Source organism: Archocentrus centrarchus, chromosome 16 (assembly GCF_007364275.1).
Source record: "Archocentrus centrarchus isolate MPI-CPG fArcCen1 chromosome 16, fArcCen1, whole genome shotgun sequence".
Classification (NCBI taxonomy): domain Eukaryota; kingdom Metazoa; phylum Chordata; class Actinopteri; order Cichliformes; family Cichlidae; genus Archocentrus; species Archocentrus centrarchus.
This window is the reverse complement of record NC_044361.1, coordinates 15,277,132-15,299,286: the sequence shown is the minus strand read 5'-3', so window position 1 is coordinate 15,299,286 and position 22,155 is coordinate 15,277,132. Positions and strand designations below refer to the sequence as shown.

The 22,155-nt window shown below is 39.0% G+C and overlaps 1 protein-coding gene across 1 annotated transcript in view; it reads right to left on the bottom strand.

The window, feature by feature from the left end:
* Window positions 1–3,881: 3,881 nt before the first annotated feature.
* LOC115794073 (CUB and sushi domain-containing protein 3-like) overlaps window positions 3,882–22,155 on the bottom strand; it is a 238,215-nt gene continuing 219,941 nt past the window's right edge. Inside the window, exons 61-70 of the mRNA XM_030749325.1 lie at window positions 19,095–19,268; window positions 18,684–18,757; window positions 17,410–17,521; window positions 11,080–11,259; window positions 10,685–10,750; window positions 8,883–9,041; window positions 8,387–8,499; window positions 7,782–7,869; window positions 6,878–7,019; window positions 3,882–6,201 (exon numbers count right to left, since the gene is read on the bottom strand). Coding sequence (XP_030605185.1) covers window positions 6,042–6,201; window positions 6,878–7,019; window positions 7,782–7,869; window positions 8,387–8,499; window positions 8,883–9,041; window positions 10,685–10,750; window positions 11,080–11,259; window positions 17,410–17,521; window positions 18,684–18,757; window positions 19,095–19,268 — 1,268 coding nt within the window. The 3' untranslated portion in view covers window positions 3,882–6,041. The remainder of the gene's footprint in view (window positions 6,202–6,877; window positions 7,020–7,781; window positions 7,870–8,386; window positions 8,500–8,882; window positions 9,042–10,684; window positions 10,751–11,079; window positions 11,260–17,409; window positions 17,522–18,683; window positions 18,758–19,094; window positions 19,269–22,155) is intronic.

Here is a 22,155-nt window from a genome sequence, read left to right as displayed (position 1 = left end):
TTCAAAAGTTAATCTTCTAGAATCACTGGTTTGCTACTTTGCCTCATTTAATAAGACTCCAGCATTTGTCTACCAAAAAATGAAGGAGCCTGTTTGCTTTGCTTAACTATACAGAAGATGGAAAACACATTAACTGTTAACTTTGTCTATAGGTAAAAAAAAAAAAATCTGCCATTTAATACTTGAGAAAGTGTTAAAAACAGTATTTGTAGGATAATTAATGTTCCCACTGACAGTGACAGTTTTCTTGAGTTTCTGAAAGGTGACACAGTGACAATAATAAATCTGGGAAAGAAAACAAATAAGCAGATTTCCCAATCAGACTGTGGAAGTCCACCGACACATATTCATCTTTATGTGATCACTATTCTATGAAATTAAGCATAGCCCATGATTTCCCAGTAATCTAACACACCAAGGAGGAAAACAATGTTACATTAGGTGTCTTTCATTTTGTAAGAATCTTCAAAATCCCCAAAGTACTCAGGATCAGCGGCAGCTATCCTGCGCCACTACCCTCGACACACACACACATTTCTGCCCCCTAGGATGCAGTTATGATTGTGCTTGTTGGCCCCAGTTATTTCAGCCATCATATACTACCTCGTTCTGCTGTAAGCTATTTCCCCGCGCCCCTGTGATTTAACTGTGGGTTAAACATTTATTTAGTTGAAAAGGTTATAGAGGAATTTACATTATTCATCCACTTTAAGATTAAGAGTACATTAAACTATATAACTCTTCCAGGCCGTGCTCTCGGAAACTGTTCAACAGAATATTAAATCCTAGTCCATTTTCCAAGACATAACCTTTACATGAATTTTATTGTTATGACTGGTGAAAATACTGCCACTAAATCTGTGATTCATTAGGAATTTGTGTCCCTTACAAATCTTCGAGAATAAAAAGTGTTTGAGTCGTTGTTACTATAATTGTGGGAGCAATGGTGAGAAAAAATAGATATAGCTTACAAATTACAAAAAAGTCCCTAGAGCGAGCTTTGCTTTGAGTGATCTATGAGTGATATTTTATTCTTAGCAGCTTCCTATTTGTACATGAGCAGTCCACATACCTGAGGACATTTGTCCAATGTGTTTTAAGACAGTATAACAAGAAAGGGGATGGTCAGTCACCTGACAATACAGCCCGTTAAAGACAAAATTTCCACGTCAGTAAACTGATAACTTTCCTGGCTTGTGCTTCACTCTGTAAACGCAATGCAGGAAAAGAAGCGATTCTCTCAACAGTGCTCGCTCACATCACACAGAGTTCCCGTTGAGATATCTACTTTTATGTAGAGAAATTTCCATCTATGATGTAATGAGTCAATATTCCTGGCTGGGAATGTTGCTCAGCCCCTTGATGAAAGTGGAGGAGCACCACAGGGTATCTGAGCATCAGAGGCAGCCAGAAACATCTCTTCATTGTACCCGCATATGCACCTCTGCAAATTGATTTTCCCTACCAGTCACATGCCCACGCCACAAGACTACCAATGCCTCCATCACAATCAGGACAGTGAAATCAGCTTACTGCTCAGTCATCAGATCTTAATTGGGCATTTGTAGGCATGACGTGGTACGTGTACAAACTGCAGCAGAAAGCTGACACTGAGCACAGGAGCTCCAATGAAGCAGCATGCTGCTCTAAGAACAAACAGAGGGATCACGTCAGTGTTTAGAAAGTGTTTACACGCGCACCTAGCAACCAGCACGAGTCTTTCTGATGACATTCTTGACCATGCACCAGCTTACCTCACATCATCACCCCTTTAGCAAAGCCTGCTTGATGACACTTCAGTGGAACTTCAATGGAAAATCCTTCTGGCAAATATTTCTAATCCATACACAAATCCCAGGCTTAAACATTAAAGTGCATGCTTAACCTTAGTATGAAATCAAACCAATTCAAGTCACTTGTGTTAATCGTTATGAGGCTTCTTCATAGGTTCCTTATTGAGTATTCTGTGATCTCTGCCATACTTCTTTGCTGATCACCTCTACTTTGATTACTGCAATTATCTTCTCTCTTCCCATTAAAGAATATCCTGACAAACTGTCACCTACACAATGATCATCCCCCTGTGTGAAGTTTCCACCTATTTCAATGCAGTCCTTACAATAGGACACTCATAATTTTCTCCTTTCTACAGTTTCTGCTATTCTACTGTAATCTGTTTTAATTTGTTTTCCTTTAAGAACTTCCAATAGTCAATTTTCTGGAAATTTAGTTTTGTTCTCAAACGTACACACTTTGTCATGCATGGTAAATTGGGGTTTTTGTGGAAAAACACGGTTTGTTTCTTTTAAATGCCTCAATTTTCATATGGATTTTGCAGCTCTGTATTATGCATAAATGGCCAATCATCCAAATTGCTCAAATCCAAATAATTGTGGACCCCCCCCCCCCAAAAAAATACCTGTTATATATTTTGCAAGCAAAACAAAGTACACTGAAATGCATTTTCATGTTTGGGCCTGTTCCAGAGTATATTTATAACCAGCGAGATACACAAAACACATGACTCAGATCAGTGAAGACAAGTAAACCTTTAAAATGCAGTAGTGTGAATGCTCTTGAATGTGCAAAGGCAAAGATAATATTAAGTACTGTTTTAAATTGTAAGCCTGCATTTATTAATGGTCACATTGGATTGCTACAGCAAGCTTTAAAGATCTTGTGTCTTTTTGATTTAAACAATATGAGCAATGATGTGATTTTAGCTAAACCGTGTAGCAGTCAGCGACTTGAATTACGCGAATGCTAAAAGTTCTTTGCTTAATATTCAGCCATGTGAAAAAGAGCTTTCACAGCACTCTACGGAGTCCTAACGCTAAGCACACATCATGATTCAGTAGCATGTCCAGCCACCTTTAGCAGAAATAACTTGAAGTATTCTGCATCAGTCTCTCACACCATTGTGGCAGAATTTTGTTACACTCCTCTTTACAGCGTTCACTGAGGTTTGCTGGCATTCATTGATGCACAGTTTTCTTAAGGTCCCATCACAGCATTTCAATTGGGTAGAGGTCTGGACTCTGACTAGGCCATTGTAACACCTTGATTATTTTCTTTTCTGTTGTAGATTTCCTGCTGTTTGATATCACTGTCCTGTTGCCCCAGTTTCAGCCAAGCTTTACCTATCAGACAGATGGCCTCACACTTGACTCTACTTTGGTATGCAGAGGAGTTCAAGGTTGATTCAAGGTGCCCAGATCCTGTGGCTGCAGAACACGCCCAAATAATCACCCCTCCGCCAGTGTGCTGACTTTTGGTGTGAGGTGTTGATATGCTGGGTTTGGTTTTCGCCAAACATGGTGCCCTGCATTACGGATAAACACCTCCATTTTTGGACTAATCTGTTCCAGAAATCTTCTGGTTTGTTTAGACGCAGCTTTGCAAACCCAAGATGTGCTGCCATGTTCTTTTTTAGAGAGAACCCTTTCAAACGACCTATACTTGTTGAGTTTTTTCTAATTTTACTGTCATAAACGTTAAGAGTTCAGTGGAAGAGCTCTTGAGTTTTTTGCATTTTCTCAGAGCACTGCACGGTCTGACCTTGGGATGAATTTGCAGCTACATCCACTGCAGTAAAGATTCTGGCACTGCGTTAACACGTATGTGCAGAGCTTCTGCTTTTATAAAGGCGCTCACACTTGCTGATGACCAATTCATCAGGTGTGTTTGATTAGCAAAAATACCTGGCTGCTAATTACCTCCTTAATTCCTATTGAATCATGGGGTGCACTTACTGAAACAGAAGCAATCAAATCACGAGTACAAAATAATCAACACAAGTTCATTATTTTATATTTTATATAGAAATGAACAATTTATACATTGCTGATAAAGAAAAAATACAAATTTTTTTGATCTTACATGACATTTACATGTGAAATTTTACACAACATGTTCAGTAACTTACAAATGCTTTAATTGCATAAAAAATATATCTCTTTACAAAAGGTTTGGTTATATGTACATGTTCTTATACACAGGTTCTTGAACGGGGGGGTAACAATTGTGTGGTACATTTAAAAGCATTCTACTCTAATCTGGAGTCTCTGGGTGTAAGACTGACTGTATACTGTTTTTGACCAGATGCATTTCTTTTTTTTTCATCCATAAGAAATGTGAAACTTGCAAAATATAGTACATATCGATAACACAAGACATCTTGCCAAAGAATGCCATCAAGTATCAAAACTGTATAAATGTACAAAATGGAATAGCAATGACAGGAGTCAACATAGTGGTACAAAGTACTATAGCAGCAATTGCTATACTGGATCACTTTTTGCCAACATGCACAGTTATGAAACTATGAGCTGCTTTTTGATGCCTCTTCATAGATAAACCACCTGACATCACTCTGCTAAATCATTGCAAACTGTGCAGATAAATTACACCAGTGTGCAGTTTTACTAATGCAATATATGTAATGTCTTTCTTAAAAAACATATGCCCATACAGTATTCAAGGCACTGCAATGATGTAGAAATGTGATGACAGTGTCAAATTCATTTTTTAATATTCAAAACATAACTGGTCTCGGACAGTAGTTCAAAACTGATGGTAGTTCATGTTTAAGTGTGCAAATTCTTGTGTGTACTGTACATTTGTTGGCAGAAGCTGATGTTTTTTTAAGACAAAAAAAAAAAAAATTGTTTCAGTGTTAATAAAACGGGCCAAGGCCGTGTATTCATCAAGTGTCTTAGAGTAGGAGTATGACTAAAGAATATACTGACTAAGGCACGGTTTCCCAAAAGAATTATAGTACACGCACGGCTCTGAAAATTAGAGATGATGGGGTAGTTGCACTTATTTTGTTTAGGAGTTACTCAAGCATAAGGCTGTCAAAATATTTATTAACATAAAAGAAGAGTCTGACTGCCCACTCACATATCTTTGCACAATTTACTGACTTCCAGGCTTAAATAGACTTCTGGGAAACCTGGCCAGTTGTATGTTCTGTGCAGTGTAGGTATTCTTGATCGTGATATTTAAGAAAACCTGAACTAATTAGGTAAGCAACTCCTACTTTGAAATTCTTGATATATACAGGCTCAAGGCTGGGCCTAATTCACTTCAAATTTGGCTAATTTGGGGCACAAAGTCATTCCGAGAGAGCAATTAAAGAAAACTTAGCTACCACTTAAATAAATCCCCACCTCACCGATTCACCGACAGGTACAGCATTCCTGGGCTCGTCATACTCTGTGACGATTTCAGTCAAAAACAAATTCTAATGCTAACTATGTCTCTCTATTGTTGTCAGAAGCCTTAGTATTGCACTTAGCATGGCACTCAAAAAATTGCACTGCACCTCAGTAATTAAATCTCTGGCCATATATTTCCTCAGTAGGAGGTACCACCCAATTACGAGGTATAATTGACCATATAACTTGGAACAGACTTCAGCATCGACACTATTCAATGAGAGGCTGTTTCTCTTCTACCGCTTCATCTGCGCTTACACACCCCGCTGCTTGGAAAACAGAAAACAGATTAGATTGATCAACTCACAGTCGAGAGGCTCCTCACCTCCATGACAGAAAAATTATTCTCATCAGGATGATGCTAGACTAAGACGAAAGCAAACAAAACAGTGTAGATCTGGGCTGTTTTTTGTTTTTGTAACAGAAAACATTAAATTTTTCATTTGGCATTGCGAAATAACCCCTCTATATTTATACTACAGAGTATAAAATACTCTATTTTATCTATATGCCGCAGGCTTTTTTTATTTTTTATTGATAAAGCCAACACTCACAGAGTGCAAAAAAAACACTTCTCTTCACCAGACTACGGGAAGATCTGAATAGGTGTGGTACCTACCCTTCCTCTCTCTTTCATCTTTTACTTTGTGTATATGGTCGATTGCAACCACCTTAAGTGTTGCTGAAAGTGTGCTTTATGTTTCTGAGCATTTTGGTGACTTTATAAAATGGGAAATATATAAATATGTCTATATATAGTAATGTGAAGCAAACCCGGAGATGCTGTATTCTCCAGTCCTTTTTCTTCATACTCAATAGACATCAAACCATGGTGCAGATGGTGTTGAGATTGGGGTCGAAGCGGACAACTTTCCCCTCAGCAGCTTTTGTGTTTGTGTTATACATGGGATTCTCAAAAGTGGCCTGTCCATTGTTGTTCTCGTGGACAGAGCATCCTGTGTACTGCGCTTTATCTGTTTTCCTAGGGTGAAAAAAAAAGAGGAAGGTTGAGAGATGGTAATCCAATTATCTACCATCTTTCTAATCATATAAACATGTTTCCATTATCTTGATCCACACAGCTACAGCAGGTAAATGAGACTGAATCATAATTACTGTTGGAAAGAGCAGTCAGAAGTGCCCTGTGCCATTTCTCTGGTAGGTAACATAATGAGTGCAACATTTGCACGCTATGTTCTGAGAGGTTTAAATTAAGAGAAAATCCATCCATCTGCACACAATACACAAACTGTGCATCACTTACACATATGAACACAGAGCAAATTATGCATCATATCAAAGCCGTTCTCATTAAAAACCCAACGTATGCTGCTGTGTAATATGGTTTAGACGGTAACACATTGACTAATATTGCATCAGGCTTTGAAGTCTCTCGAAGTATGTTACTGTATCCAGTGAGGAACTTTACTGCAATAAAGCGGGCGATGGAAGTGGGCCACTGTGTACCATCCACCTTTGGCTGCAAATCTAAAAACATCTAGAAATATCTGGGAGTCTATATCTTTTTGGACATCAAATGTGTAGTAAATATCTAAAGCTCAACCTGGGACAGAGACTCGACATTCTTTCACATGTGGGAACCAAAGAAAGGTCCGCTACAGCAGTTAATGCGGAAGAAACGAGGGTGCACTACGTACCGCTGCTTGTAGAGATAAAACCCGAGACCTGCAAAGATGAGAGCAAAGAAAGGCACGAGGATGGCGACAGCAACAGAGCTGCTGTTGGTGGAGCCGTTGGTTTCAGGGTCGGTGAGTGTAACGTTCTCTCTCACACTCAAACCTGGAAAACAGAACACTGAACATTTAACCAGAGGACATGAAAAACAGAGAACATGGGGGAACAAAATAAAAAGAACAAAACAGAGACACAAAATAACAGAATGATGCATATCTGTTGGTGATAATGACGACGATGATGAAAATCATAAAGCTGGATTTGGAGACACGGCAGCCGGATGATATCCATAATGATCATACTGATAATCATCGCTGCGACTGTCATAATCTCCTGGAGACCATCATGTGGTGATGGCAGCAGTAATGTTGAGCACGCACAAGTGAAGGACAATGATGGTGGAGTGGATAATCTACTGCTTGCTGTATGCTTGTGGTAAGAAGGGGCTGAAAGCAGGTACAATGAGTAAGGCACTTTAAGTCTAAAAATGCTGCCAATACAATACTATAACATTCACTTTGTACATAAAATTGCTCGGCTTGTAGTTAAAAAGTTTTTTTTTCAGTGCATGTGCCCTCCTCCCAGCCCTCCAGCCGTTCAGACCAGCACACATTTTATGCTGACCTGAAAGTCAGCGAGTAAGATGACAGGACGGTGATCAACATGTTAGCTGTCATGTATCCTTAAAGAATATATGACTGCAAATTCCTAATGTGAAACGATGATCAGACAATCAGACAACAGCGCAGTTTAAAAATCCTAATGAGGTAATAATAAACAAACTGTTATTAAAAATGGAAGACGATGGCACTGAGGATTACTGTACTCATCAAAAAAAAAAAAAAGAGAAAGAAAAAAAATGCACACCAAGTCGCTGCAGTCCAAACTGTCCGTAGTCTTTACTCTCTATGAACCCTTGGAACACGTAGCTGCCGCCCTCAGGCTCAGCTGAAACCTGGCAGAAACGCAGATTTTGAGAAATATTATTTTGTTTCAGCTGCACAAATAAAACGTGAAAGAGTGTCACATCTGTGCTTATGCCTCATCAAAAATCGCTGCTATACTGTATTTAGCACGACAGCCAACGCATTCTGCCGTGCTGCATTCAAAAATAACACCCTTGTTTTTCGAAACTCTTCTGTAGAAGCTGTGAGTTATGCTATCAATAGCTCTGCGGTGTGCAGTCACCTGTCAGGGGCCGTTATTAAGTGGACCTTGAAGTTTATTTTAGAAGAAGGAACTTCAAATTCAACAACTGAAATGATTCCGCAGTCGTTCCCTGTCCATTAGATCTCAAGTGTACCGTTCTTTTCTAATATATTGTGACTCTTATGTAGGATCACAACAAACAATAAGGAAACATTGGTTTCATTAAGTCCACAGAAGACTTATTAAATAAATTACAGCTGCAGCTCCAACATTTTTTTTTTAAGATTAATTCCCATGTGATTCAAATTCCTGTTTACACTCACAAATCCATCCATTGCCCAGGTCTCATCAGTAATCCTGCTCAAGGAGCTGTGGGCCACTGCTCTCATCCGGTACAGCAGCAGCATTAGCCGTGCCTCCTGGCGTTTGTAGACTCCTACAAGGTAAAGACAAGAAGAGAAATGATGCGAGTAAAGAGATGAGGCAACGAGTGTGGCGGAACGATAAAAGCAGAGAGAAGTGAGCGGGCAAAATGAAGAAAAGCTGGAGAAAATAGTAAAGGTGGGAAAAGAAGAAACAGCTGGGGGAGGGGGGAGGAGACGAGTGACTCTTGAGTGGGCAGTTAGTCAGTCACTCGGTGCAGACTGATACATCCGTCTTTAGAGCCAATAGTTAATTTCCACTCTCATGCATGAGATCGTTTGGTGATTGACTGATTGACAGCGGGCATCCTCAAAATAAATGGAAGTGACACACAGATTTGTTGAGGGGTGGTTAGGAGGGAGGATGTAGAAGACAGATGATTTATTGATGACTCACCAGAGAGCAGAAACTCCATGCTACTGTCTCTTAAAGTTACATTGACTTTTCCCGTTGTGGCATTGAAGCGTGTGACTGTTAAAGTCATTGGCTGCTTTTGGCCCTTATAATCGTAGGAACCCTTCCAGATGAAATCGGGGGCAAAGACGTCATCAGGAACTGTGTGAAAACAAAATTAAAGAAACCTCGTTAAGTGATGCCAAAAATATCAAATTAACACCTAGGTAACCATCTATGTTTAACATATTAAAACCACTATATTTTAAACATCAAATCAACATCATGGTTGTAATTCAAGCGACGCTGCAAGAGGGTAATTAGAAATGCCATGGAATCAACATAACAGACGGCTGATAACAATCTCATCATTCAATTTGAATATCAAGTTCCTTATATGCTTTGACAATCTCACCCAGTGATAATTAAATACAAATTTAAAGCAATAACTGTGAAATCGGCAGAACTTTTTATTATGCGGAGGCTCAACTTTTTCTAGCTAGTAAGAACATAAAGGTGACTGCTTGTAGTTAATAACAGGAAAAGAACTTGAGCTTGGTCTGAATAATAACATAATAATTACTGAAGAAGAGGAAAGGGGACTTGTTAACAATAGCAGTCACTTACTGTATGTAAGATGAGGAATGAAAATGTAAATATAAAATAAAACCGCTTTATTGTTTTGCACAGCAGTTTTTTTTACTTACTTTTTTCAGTTTAGGCTTCCTGAATATATATGAACAGTTTACCAACCATAAGTGTTTGATATTGATAGAAAGATTGTCTTGACATGTGAACACTTTACTGCCAACCTTTAAAACAGAGTTTTGCACTGCTAACACCTCTAAAGGCAATATTTACCATGTTCACTATCTTACATTATGCTAGCATGTCAGAATCTGCTGACTTACACTTCAAAAGCAAAGTAGGTAGGTATGTGATCAAAAAGTGGTAAAACATAATAGCAAAAAGCTTTAAAACTTCTCCTAAAGGTCCGTGTAGAACCTAGCAGGAAGAATACAGACCTCGCTCTGGCAGGAATCTTCCTGTTTGCACTGCACACACAGCAACAACTACAGTAACTGCATTTTCTACTAGCACATTATAAATGAACACATCTGATTTTTATTCTTTCATGCATTACAGTGCTGCTTGATGCTCAAGGCAAATTCAGAGACTTCAGTACATTTTCATCATAATTATAGCATAAATTTACATGCATGTATTATGGTACATTTTTACAAGTAATTACCATGCTGCACCAGTGTTTTCTATTACAGATGAAATGCGTTGTACGTATATTAAGCAGATATCACTCCCTATTATGACCTCTTAATTTTGCCTGGAACTAATTGGATTTAATTTTGTTTCTGTCATCATTTATTTGCTCTAAATGACTCAGAAAGTGCCATATACTGAAATGCAAAAAGGAATCATGTTGTATTTGCATTACAGGCATAAACAAATATACACCAAGTTCCACACCAATAATTTTCATCATATGTTAATTATGCTCCTGTACTGACAGTAGGTTTTGTGCAAAAGACAATAATTTAGATTTATGTGATTTTGATGACGCTACACACAGATTTATTCATTACATTGAACTTACAGTACATGCACAGAGTGGCAGTCCTCACACAGAGAAAAGGGTGAGTGGTGGGTTTTAAAAAGAAATGCAGATTTTTTTTTCTATTTCCATTCTGTACAGTAGTTAATGCTGAACCTATCAAAAGACAGATAGAGTACAGGACCGTCGACTTCTGCATGCATTAACTGGGAAGCTTGTATAATTCAATACTCACCATTTATTTTAGGGCTCGGTGTTCCTGGTACATTTTTGATCGTTTTCTCATGCGATTTGGAACCGACTGCAGAAGAACATAAGTATATGTGTCACAAAGATATTGTGATACACAGCAGGACTTAGCAGCGGGAGAATGTTTCCAAAGCAAATATTACTCAGTTGTAACATACTGCCTGCATTATACTTTTCCCTGTTTTGTTAAACCCTCTGGTGGCTAAGCTCTAACACTAACATTTATTAAACTTACAGAAACTGGTTGGCAATGCAGTGACACGCTGGGTTCACAGAAAGCACCTCATTACCGTTGCCTTTGATTTACCTTTAACTTCTACTCTTTCCCTTCTCACCGTTTTCTCCATCATATGCCCCTGCAGACCTCTGCCAGCCACGTACCTCTGCACACGGGCACCTTGCCAGTCCAGCTGCCGTCGGAGCGGCAGACACGATGCTCTGAACCTCCGGAGAGGAAATAACCTGGCTGACAGGTGTACACCAGGGTGTAGCCGTATGAGGGCAGGTCTAGACCCATGACGTCAGCGTTGGCTGGGCTCCGTGGCTGCTTGCAGGAGTGAGCTGGATATCAAGCAGAGACCCAGTGTGTTAGTACATACACATTCACACCCAGACATGCATACAAATAGAGTTATATGCACACACATGCACACAGACATGCACACCCCCAACTCACAAAGATGTACAGATAGAGAAAAAGATAATTAAGCACTCACTAGGGGGAGGAAGAAGGAAATATGGGGGGATAAAAAAAAGGAAGTACACATATCTTACAATTTAATTGAGTGCAGGCAGCTATTAGGAAGCACGCTGATACTTTAATATGTTTATGTTTCTTTTCTAATATGACTACGAGCTGGCGGGTTGGGATATGCACTGTTTAACTTTGCACTGAATTTTCCTCCAACATGAAAAGGACCTAAATTAAGTCCAAACATTAACTGTGTCAGCTATTGGTCACGGACTGCAGACCATAAGGAATGCCTGTTTTTAAATGCTATAGCAGTGCAACACAAGGTCTAGGTGAACTCATTGTAATTCAGGTAGCAGCTGGAAAAAAGAAAACATTTGGACGTGTTTGTGTATTTCTTGAAATAATCGAAATGTTCAAGGGCAGGACCAAACTAGACTAAGCTGACTGCTGTCCTTGCAAAAAGAAAAAAGAAGTGCTAAAGTGAACGCCATTTTAAACCTTGTTATACAGGGTATGGCATGAGAAAGTGTATATATGGTCTCACGCACACACACACATGCACGCACACACAGACTGGCCAGACTGTATGTTGAAAAGATTGTGAGCTCCCTGACAACAAACAACCAACCACTGAAATCCATTCAGATGTTTTCCCTTTTTAATATATATATATATATATATATATATATATATATATATATATATATATATATATATATATTTAATGTTTCACTTTAAAAGAATCAATTCTGCCTTCTGTTTCCAAAGTGTAAAACAAAACAGGAAGCTAGTAACATGCTTTTTTAGGATAGCATGACGAGTTGCTTGCAAGCTCAGAAACTGGGGGCAAACACTTTTATTGCTGTGTTGCCAAAACATCACTGAATTAAATATCTGAATACATTGATTACACTTGGCTTAAATTTTCACTTCAACAATCTCTTTCTATAAAACAAAAGTTTATGCAAATCATTCACAGAAAAAAAACCAAACAACCAAAACACACCAAGGCGCTGAGCATTCAGGCTCCGAGGCATCAACGATAATGTGAAAACAGTGAAATAATTTTGTAGTTTGTGAGTGAAAGAATATGTTGCCAGCTGTCAAATGGGAGACAGCTGCAAGTGAGTCACAGCACCAAATCAGTTCTTCATGGCATCTTAATGACATTAGTGGCAATAGGGTGTGGAAGGGATGGCAGGATGAAACCCAGTTTGGGCTTTATGAAAGAAGAGGAGACGGCTGAAAATTTCTCTTTCTGGATATTACTTCTGCTGGTGCTTGAGAAATGCTAGAGTAAAGTCATATATGTGAGAGAGAGTGTGTGTGTGTGTGTGTGTGTGAGGTCCGTGAAGGTAAAGGTTATGTTGAAAATTAGCAGAATGCTGATTAACTTAGCATACAATAGAAAGAACTGCTTAATCCAACAGTGTGTGCCTCCCAGAACAAAAGAAAAACTACGTCTTTCCACAGATTGCAGATATAAAGTCTGGAAACATAAATAAATATACAGCCATACTCCCTCCTCTCTGCTTGAGCATAAGTCTAAGTAACTCATTTAAAATGACTGTCAGCACATGTCCAGTGTGGTGTAGAGTTTGTAGACCATGAATACTAAAGGCACTTACAAGGCCCATGAATTGTACCAAACACATATCATGTCCCTCATTGGGTTCAGCTGACAGTGCCATGTTTATTTACACTTCAAATAGCACAGTGGGCTTTACTTGAGGGATTACAAGAGGCCTGAAAGAACACTTTTTCTGTCACACAATAACATGTAATGTTCTTAGTTGCTATCTCTTAGCTAGGGACAGAGACAGGGACAGAGGCAGATAGAGGCAGACAGAGAGACAGCCTTGCTGATGGATTTCTGTAAGGGACAAGAAGGTAAGGCAGCTTTGGTAATAGCAGGCTGCAGTCGACGGGATAAAGTTAACTTTTAATGTATACAGTGTTTTCTTTTCCTCTAACACATAACTTTATTTATTACAAGCAATCTTGTTAGCGCGTGATGAAAAAACTGGCATTCAGGTTTTCAGTTGTTTTTTTTTGTTATTTTTGATATATTAAAGAATGATATATAATATTGTTATATAGCAATAATAATATAATCTGACAGAAAGATAACATGAGTAAGAGCCAGTAATATTAAATTCTGACTCGCATCCATTGCATCACTTGCATTAATTGTGTTGATAATCCCTCCAAGTTTTTGCTTTTGCCAGCTGTATAAGATTGGTTGGCTTCACTTTTAAATCCATTTAAGTGGCTTCACAGTAACAGAGGACCATTTAATCATAGAGAAAGGTATTTTAGAGGATTTATGACTGTGTTTTGACCGAAGGTCACAACAGAGTGTTGGATCCATACAAAGCACTCACACTCAAATACATATACATAACCACTGTTTATCCACAATGTTCTTTTGGGCCAGATGGCCCACTGGGTCTGTTGAACCATCTCTAGGATTGTAGGCATGAAAAACTATTTTTCAAAAAACTAATGCCACACATTAGTTTGCTGAACTGTGATTCACAGTTATATTAAACCAAAAGTATACTGTGACCTTGTGGTCTATTCTTTTTTTTTTTTTTTTGGATCTCCAATTCACAGTAACCACGTGCACTATTTATTAGCTTGTGCTCTATTACAAAAAGACAGGCTGCTCAGTCCTAATGCCAGAAGTTACAATTATGAAGCAACACAAGATAGTTTAACTAATAACACACAAGTCATTGTTCTGGCTGCTCCTGAATACATCGTTTACCTCTGGGCTAATGACATCAGCAGAAGCTAATTGGAATGTGGAGTTAACAAACCAGAGGTCCAATCAATGAATCTTGATTGGAGGTGTGGGTTAGAGCTACTGTGACTCATAAAAAAACACCACACATCTCGAGTCGAAGTGTGACCTGTGCCATACTGAAAAGAGATTCTTGACCATCAGATTTAGAGGTCTTTCAATAACAAATATTAAAAAAACAGGGAGTGGCATGAATGCTTAAATCTATGTTTCTGCTGCCAATGTGCCACAAAGTTTTAGGGCAAGCTAACCTCCTTAAGCTTACACTATTTAAATTTCCAAGTTTATGTAGCATTAGGCTAAAATATTTCTCTATCACCTATCTGTCATATTTGGAGGTTCATTACTTAAACTGTAGGGTCAAAGATAGTGCTGACTGCCAAACATAAATTTTGTATTCTAAGACTGTGTTCTTCAATTCCAGCTAACAATGACAGGAGGAGGTCAGGGGTAAAATCAATACATTTTTAAGCCACTACAGGTGATGGAACAAGGCCAGAGAGCAGCTTCTGAAAAGCTGCAACCACAGCAGGCGTACCCTGCAATGAAACTGCACCTGGTGAACAGCCCAAGTCAAGAAAATAAAGAAGAGGAGGAAGAAAAAAAACAAATTGAAAGTTTAACATCGTGTTTTATATTTTATTTTATGCTCATCCATATGGAAATGGCTATGGCTGATGCGGTGTTCTGACGGTACACAATATTCAAAAACACTCTCAGTCTCTCTAATCGCTGTGGTAACGGGCGTGACTATTCAGGGACCAAATGAAATCAGTATTCAGTGAATATAAACATGGCTTGCAATTTGATTTATCACACGTTATGTATAAAAACATAAAATATCTTTAAAGGCATCTAGAGGTTTACTGAAGTTTAAGGCTAGGCTGACGCATTAACATATTTCTTGTTTTGTCAGGCATCGTGGAAGTCATTAATCCATTATTAATCAATTAAGACTGAAACCTTAATCACCATATTTAAACACAAAGCAGGTAAATAAGAATTTTAATGAGGTATATAGCATAAATTTGCCTAACAATTGACTGACTCGTGGTCTCGGCTTCTGTTTTCCATTTTGTGGCAGATAAAAGATGATGAAGTGCTTTTTAGAAAGCCTACATAACAATTAAGCATGTATTGCTATGCACTAGGCTTCCTCAAAAAGTAATGGAGAACTAGTATATAACAATGTGAAAGTGACTTTAAATCTATCTTCTTGTTTAGTGATTTGTCTTCCATTTTACTCTCATGTTCCTGTATTTTCTTTCGTTATTAGCAGAGCCGAGAAAAGATCATGACTTTTTGAAGATTCTGAAAGCAGTGCATACAAACTATATGTTTTTCAATTTGTATCAATCATTTAACTACAACGCCTCCAGCGAAAGGATGTCAGTCTTTTAGCTAAAAAATGAAATCAGTTCTAGGAGTTTAAACTATAATTATGTTGACTTAAATCTGCTCTGACTGCTGCTTTATTTTTTTGGGTATCCACCACAGTGCTGGCAATAAATGCCATTAAGGAGTCAGGGGATGTGCAACATCCTGAATCATTCTATAGTAACCAGGATGACAGGGTCAACAGCTTGAAGATAGAGGTGGAGCAAGAAGGGCTGAGGAGCTGTCAAGTGTAGAGAGGTAAGGTTTTTTTTTTTTTTTTGTCTTTGCAGTCTTGTCTCCTTTCAGCTGCAGTTTTGAGAGCAATCTTAATTAAAAAAAAAAACATCTTAATTTGAAAAAAGAATCTCTGCACAATAAATTACTTTACATATGGTACTATGTAAAGTCTTGAGCCACCCTCCATTTCTTTATATTTTGCTAGGGAAATGGGGAATAGGTGTGATTTATTCTTCCTAGCTGGTATTGCATGATGGATCAAAATCTGATGGTACTTCTCTGCATTCATAATTCCATCAATTTTGACAAGATTCCCATCACCAGTGGCTGAAATGCAGGCCCAAACCACGGCAGAGCCTCCACTGTGTTTTACAGATGGTTGTAGACGCTCACTGTGCATATTGATGATGATTTGAATCAAAACTTCACACCAAGCTGATTTAAACCACCTTTTTTGACTAATAGCTCTTAGGCGCCTTTTTCATGCTTGAATGATTCACACTGTGAAGTGGCTTACCAAAAAAAAACAACAAAACAAAACAAAACAAAACAAACCTCGCTCTGAAATTTGTCACCACTGGACTGAATATGAGCTTACCTGAACTCACTCACATATTTTAAATCTTTTATGTATGGGAATACTAAATAAAGAGAGACCATGAGAGATATGAGAGAGTTTGACATCTGATTTCACCAACATCATTAAATCCAAGATTAACATTAGATTAAATCAGTGTTTTGAATACAGTGAACGCTGAACATCAAATTAAAATTTAATACAGTGACATCATGTTAGCTTCTGTCAGGTTTACCTACTACACTGCCAGCTCAGTGTATGCACAATTAAAGACAGCAGGCACATACTCAAGGTTTCACTAGCCCTCTAAAACTCCCCCTTCTACAGCAGATGCACAAACACACAAGGCTGTGAGGCAGGGAGAGGACGCAGGCTAGGCAATACAATGCTTCTGCTTGCTTCCTCAGCATAAATGTCTCTGGGATTTGAATGGGTGCCATATATTTTTGTAGTTATGAAATCAAGATTACAAAATATCATCTGAATCCCCTTATCATCACACAGCTGAAGTGTTTACACTGTAAGTGCTTAGTAAAATGGAGTTCAGAATAAGATTTGAAGTGGGAATATTCCAGAAAAAAATGCTGCAGCTGAAAGGGATTTTACTGGGATACTGGACTATATCACCTTTTTAGAAAACCACTTATCTTGGCAAAGTGAATGGGCTAAACTACACAGCTATGGCTTGGTGTCGGTCGACATTTCAGCTAGTTTAAACAGAATGACAGCGTTCACGGTGAACAGTTCAGTCTCGGGATGATGGCAGGTTGATTGAGGGGCAAACAGCAATCTACTGGGAGGTCAGAGGTTACGGCAGGATTGAGCAAATGTGAAAAGTTACTGAGAGGAGGTATCGACAGAGGCAGAATGAGGGTGGGTGCTGGGGCTGAGGAAAAGCAGAGTGTCTGAGCAGTCAGCAATGCGGATAAGCAGAGACAAGGTGCCTGAAGGAATAGTGAAAAACAACAACAGGGAGAGTGATGTTAAGATATATTTAGAGCATAAGGAACAAGCACTTACGGATGCAGGTTGGTTGGGTGCCAGTCCAGGTGAGATCTGGCAAACAGAGCCTTGTGGTGGAGCCCTGCAGTATGTGTCCCTGCTGGCACTGGAAGTCAACTCTGCTGCCCACCTGGCCACAAACAGACCGCACACAAAGTAGTAAAAGTCGATACAATGATGCAAATGCCAATAGGCTCCCAGCATCAAACTAAAGCCTGGAAAAAAACACTGCACATCAAAGTTTTTTTTTTCCCCCCACTTTTTTTTTAATGATTATCTGTAGCGTTTAGAGGCAGATGGAGGCTATTCCCAGAGGCGATGGCCCATGTTTGTGTTTTCAACTGATGCACAGACATTAAAGAGTGAGGAAGATGACTTTCTGCTTAAAATATTGAACTGTTTTCGGTTCTGCTAATAAATGACTTTTATTTCCCGCTTCCATCCCGGCCGACTCTTTAAAGACATCATCAACACTGAATTTTCTCATTCGGTGGTCTCAGGATATTGGTAAAGTTGTTCAGTAATGCAGAAAAATGCAAGACTACAGCCATTACAAGCACTTATCTAAACAAGCTCCCTCAGCTTTCATGTGAGATAAATTCCATATCACACGTTCAGTTGAATGTTGTGGAGAAATTGCTCTTGTAAGCGACACTCTAAAAGCAACAGGGAGGGGAAAATAAAACGAAATACACAGACTGAAAGCATCTCATTTCACTGAGCACACATCACTGGTCATGGTACCAGATGCATTTTTTTCTTTTTCCCTCACATACCCCCACGGACATTCCAGGGGGTAGAGAAATCCAGTTGGTTTTTGGGAATTATATGTACACACTTCTCTGCTACATTCTTGCACCCACATAACATCATCCAAAGGAATACGCGATGATTGCACCTCGAAAATCCACCGGATATTGCACATTTAGAAGAAACCTAAAGACGGTTAACACATTAGAGCCAGAGTGAGTGGTACTTTGATTGGGTGCTTTGTGTTCACACTCATCTACACCTGCCTCTAACAGCCCAGCTACTTCAAATATCACACATGTTCTGTGAGCTGATTACACGACAATTTAATTTTATTATAGTCCATACCTGTTAGACACACTGGGAATTGAGAAAATTGTAATATTTCAAACACCTTACTACACAGATAATTTGTACAATTATATGATTTTGTGGTTTTGCTTAAAAGTCTGGCAAAAAAAAAAAAAAGAAGTCGCTCCTGAGCTAAAGTACCTATAGCCATTTTAATGCAATGCATTGATTGCAGTTTTTGCTCAGCTCACCTTAAAGCCTGTTGAGTAATTCATGAAGCCGTACTCGGGTGTCCCCGGGTTTTCACATGTGGTTCTTGCGGGCTCTGCAACACAAAGTCATTGTGGCAATGAGATAAAATTAGAACAGTGGTACTCTGGAGTGCCATTACTGATATAATACAGTAAAATGCATTTCTAGGCTTTCAAATTTCTTTAGAATTACAAACAAATGCACTTTTTATACATACACATCAGCTGAAAACATAAAGCACATAAATGATTTTTATACTTTGATTTAGTTTTACGTCAGCACCAGATGGCAGGTTCACCTTCAGCCATTTTGCTCTTTATCTTCTTATGCACTTTTGCCTAACACCACTTGCTGGTTCTGCCATATTTACGAATGAAACATTTTTCAGCATTTTTTTTTTCCTCCCTCACCTATACATCTAGGCTGAGATCCACTCCAGGTCCCGTCTTCCTGGCACATGCGAGTTGTTGATCCCACCAGCACGTAGGGGGCACTGCAGCTAAATGTCACCTCTGACTTGAAGATGAAACTGCGTCCTTCTCGTCTTCCCTTGGGAGGCGTACCAGGATCTCCACAGAACTTGGCTGCAGAGGCAGAAATGTGTAATACTGCTGATGCACTACTGCAGTATAGATGTTTCTGTAACTGTACAGGATATATCCAGGTGCAGTTTGAAGTATAGATCCTGTTCATCAGAATACAAATGCTGAAACTGATCTGCCTCCTTTTAAAAATTCAAATATAGTCACAAATAATGAGCTACGTGGGCTTCTTCTATACACCACACATGATCAAACCACAAATGCTGCCACTGGTTTTCATCGCTGCTGTGAGCTTATTTTTGATAGGCTTTTTATTACGTTCTATTTATTCGAGTTCTTGCCTGTAAAAATGATTGTCTCTCTATATGATCCGGAAAGTCTTCAAGGACTGAATTATTCAAATTGCATTGACATTATCCTTGTTGCACAAAGTCTTTTGCCCATTTTTTATTGCGTGTGGGCAGATGCATTGACGTCCTTGTCTCGGGATGAATTGCTCTGTCTCATTTTTTTTTTTTTTTTTTCCAACACTCAACCTTGCTGGTGAGTGCTAATGGTAGGTCTGTGAATATTCATTTTGACAGCAAAGAGAGAGTGAGGGGGGCGACGACTCTCAATTTTAGATCAAAATAATTAGCAAGTGAAATATTAATTTCTCTGACAGGGCCTTGAGGTTAACGCAACTACAGCCATCTGCTGCTGTAGCTCTCTAGGCCCTCGTATGATATCATTTTTTTTTTTTTTTTAATGGGACTGCAGCCACAGCCTCAGCAGACGATGCCCGACGGATTGCAACTGCTGCTCCTTCAATTTATTGCTTATAGATATCTAATCAAACTGACTGGAGTAATTTAGGCTGAATGGCTTTGATGTTCAGAGACAGTCCACCAATTTATTTTTCTGTCTTTATCTTTACTTAACATATGCACTCAACAAGCCACTATAACCATGTGGATCAGTAAAAGTTACTTGTTGGATGTGGAGGATCCAGAAATGCTCAGTGTGTGAGAGTGCAAAGATGCGAGTCACAGTCTTCAGTCACGCAGCCAGAGCACCGTGGGATCAAGTCTGTAATAAAGCAGGCACTGCTTCTCCAGACCTGACATGTGCAGCTACATGCAGGTCTGGAGACAGAGATAAGTTCTTGTTTGCTCTTTTTTCCAAAAAAATCAGGAGCCAACAGGGTTTTCTCACATCCAATATCTGATACAATATATATCTAGTATAAGAAGTGATTAGAATCCAACCCATTCAGTAATGTCTGAATAAAGCCATTACTGGAAGTAGGAACAAATCCTTGTATTTAGGGACACATCTTCTCCTGTAAAATTAGTTTGCCTCTCCTTTTAGGCCCCCCCTCGGAAAATGATGCATTGTGAGTTCCAGATCCCTGGTTTACCCATTTTTGATACGACAACAGGCGAAGATGCAAATACGACTCCAGATCTGAAAAATGATTCTTGTCGCTTCTAAAAAGGCATTGTGAGACTTTGTATGCAGATAGCACTTTGGAGGGTTGACAATACAGGCCAAACAGGTGACATGCACATCAGTCATAAGCTTCAAGCTGCGGGGAAATAATGTACTGTTTTATGGATATATAAGAGAAATGGCCCCAGGCCAAACCAAGCTCAGCATATTTAATGTGCCTGTGTGTTCATGTGTATGTATATGTGTGTTGATGGAAGAGTGAGAGAGACCAGTCAAAGTTTCGCTCACACTCGCGCTCCCGCTCAGCCTCACGCTTTCCTTGATGAATTATCAATGCTTTAAGGTAATCGGTATGCAGAGGCCGGATTCAAAGTTGCATCCCTGCAGACACACGAACTAGAATTCTCAAACACCGAATTTAGGAGGTTCCTGTCTGTTGTTAATGGAAGCATGAACATGCATCTTAATCCTGTCTGGCCAAAGAAAGTTCAAATATTAAGAAAGGACTCGCTTTGCTGATTCCCTGCATCTCCTGCAATTTTGCTGAACTGTGAAAGTGCTGAGCAGAAGTTGATGAATTGCAATTATTATTTTTTTAAACAGACAGCAGTGCAACTGTGCTGTATGTTTACTAAACTGCAAGGCAGTATTTTAAAAATGATTTTATACCATACAAAATCCAATAAACTTATCAAGTTTAACTTGTAGCAAATATATATGATGTAGCTAAAAGGAAACTGATGATTCATCCCACTGACTTTATAATTTTGTTGGGAAATCTCTTCAGTCTATATGATAACTACTAAAATATCCACTACTACTTGAAGATTATCTTTATAGTTGCATCTCATGCACAGACACAAAACAACAGGCAGCTTCTCTGGGAAAACAGAGAGGATCTGCAGGAATGGTGAGCAAGGATTTGCCTCTAATGACTTCTCAACTGATAACCACCAGCGGAGACTGCTGTAGATAGTGCAGTGCTGTCATTTTAAAGCGCTGATAATAGCCTTTCCTACACCAAATATGATCAGCATTTTCTTCCCCTTTGTTCGCATTTTAAAGACTCGTTTATTTTCCTTGGTAAACCTCAGTGATTCATCACAGACTTGTTCCTACTGCAAGTAATGTAGCAGGAGAGCCAAGTTCTCCAATAGCCAAGTTGGCTATTGGTCACACTCGGTGATATTTATAGTGCATTTCTCTTAATTTGTGTCAATTTAGAACAATCACTGAAGCATGAATTCTGTGTTATGAGTGATAGAGCTATTAAATATAATTACCAATTCAAAAACAATTCTCTGCCCAGATACACTTAACAGTATCATGGAACATAAAGGTTACTCACTCATGTTGCTGCAGGAGGTTGTTTTGGGGTGGCTGGTGTGGAAAAATGATTGCAGTGTGCTGAGGGATGACTCTACTCAGCACAATTAGACACTTAGACAACTTCCAGACATTTATCAAGTGGAACCTTATTCATTTTATGACCAGGCGC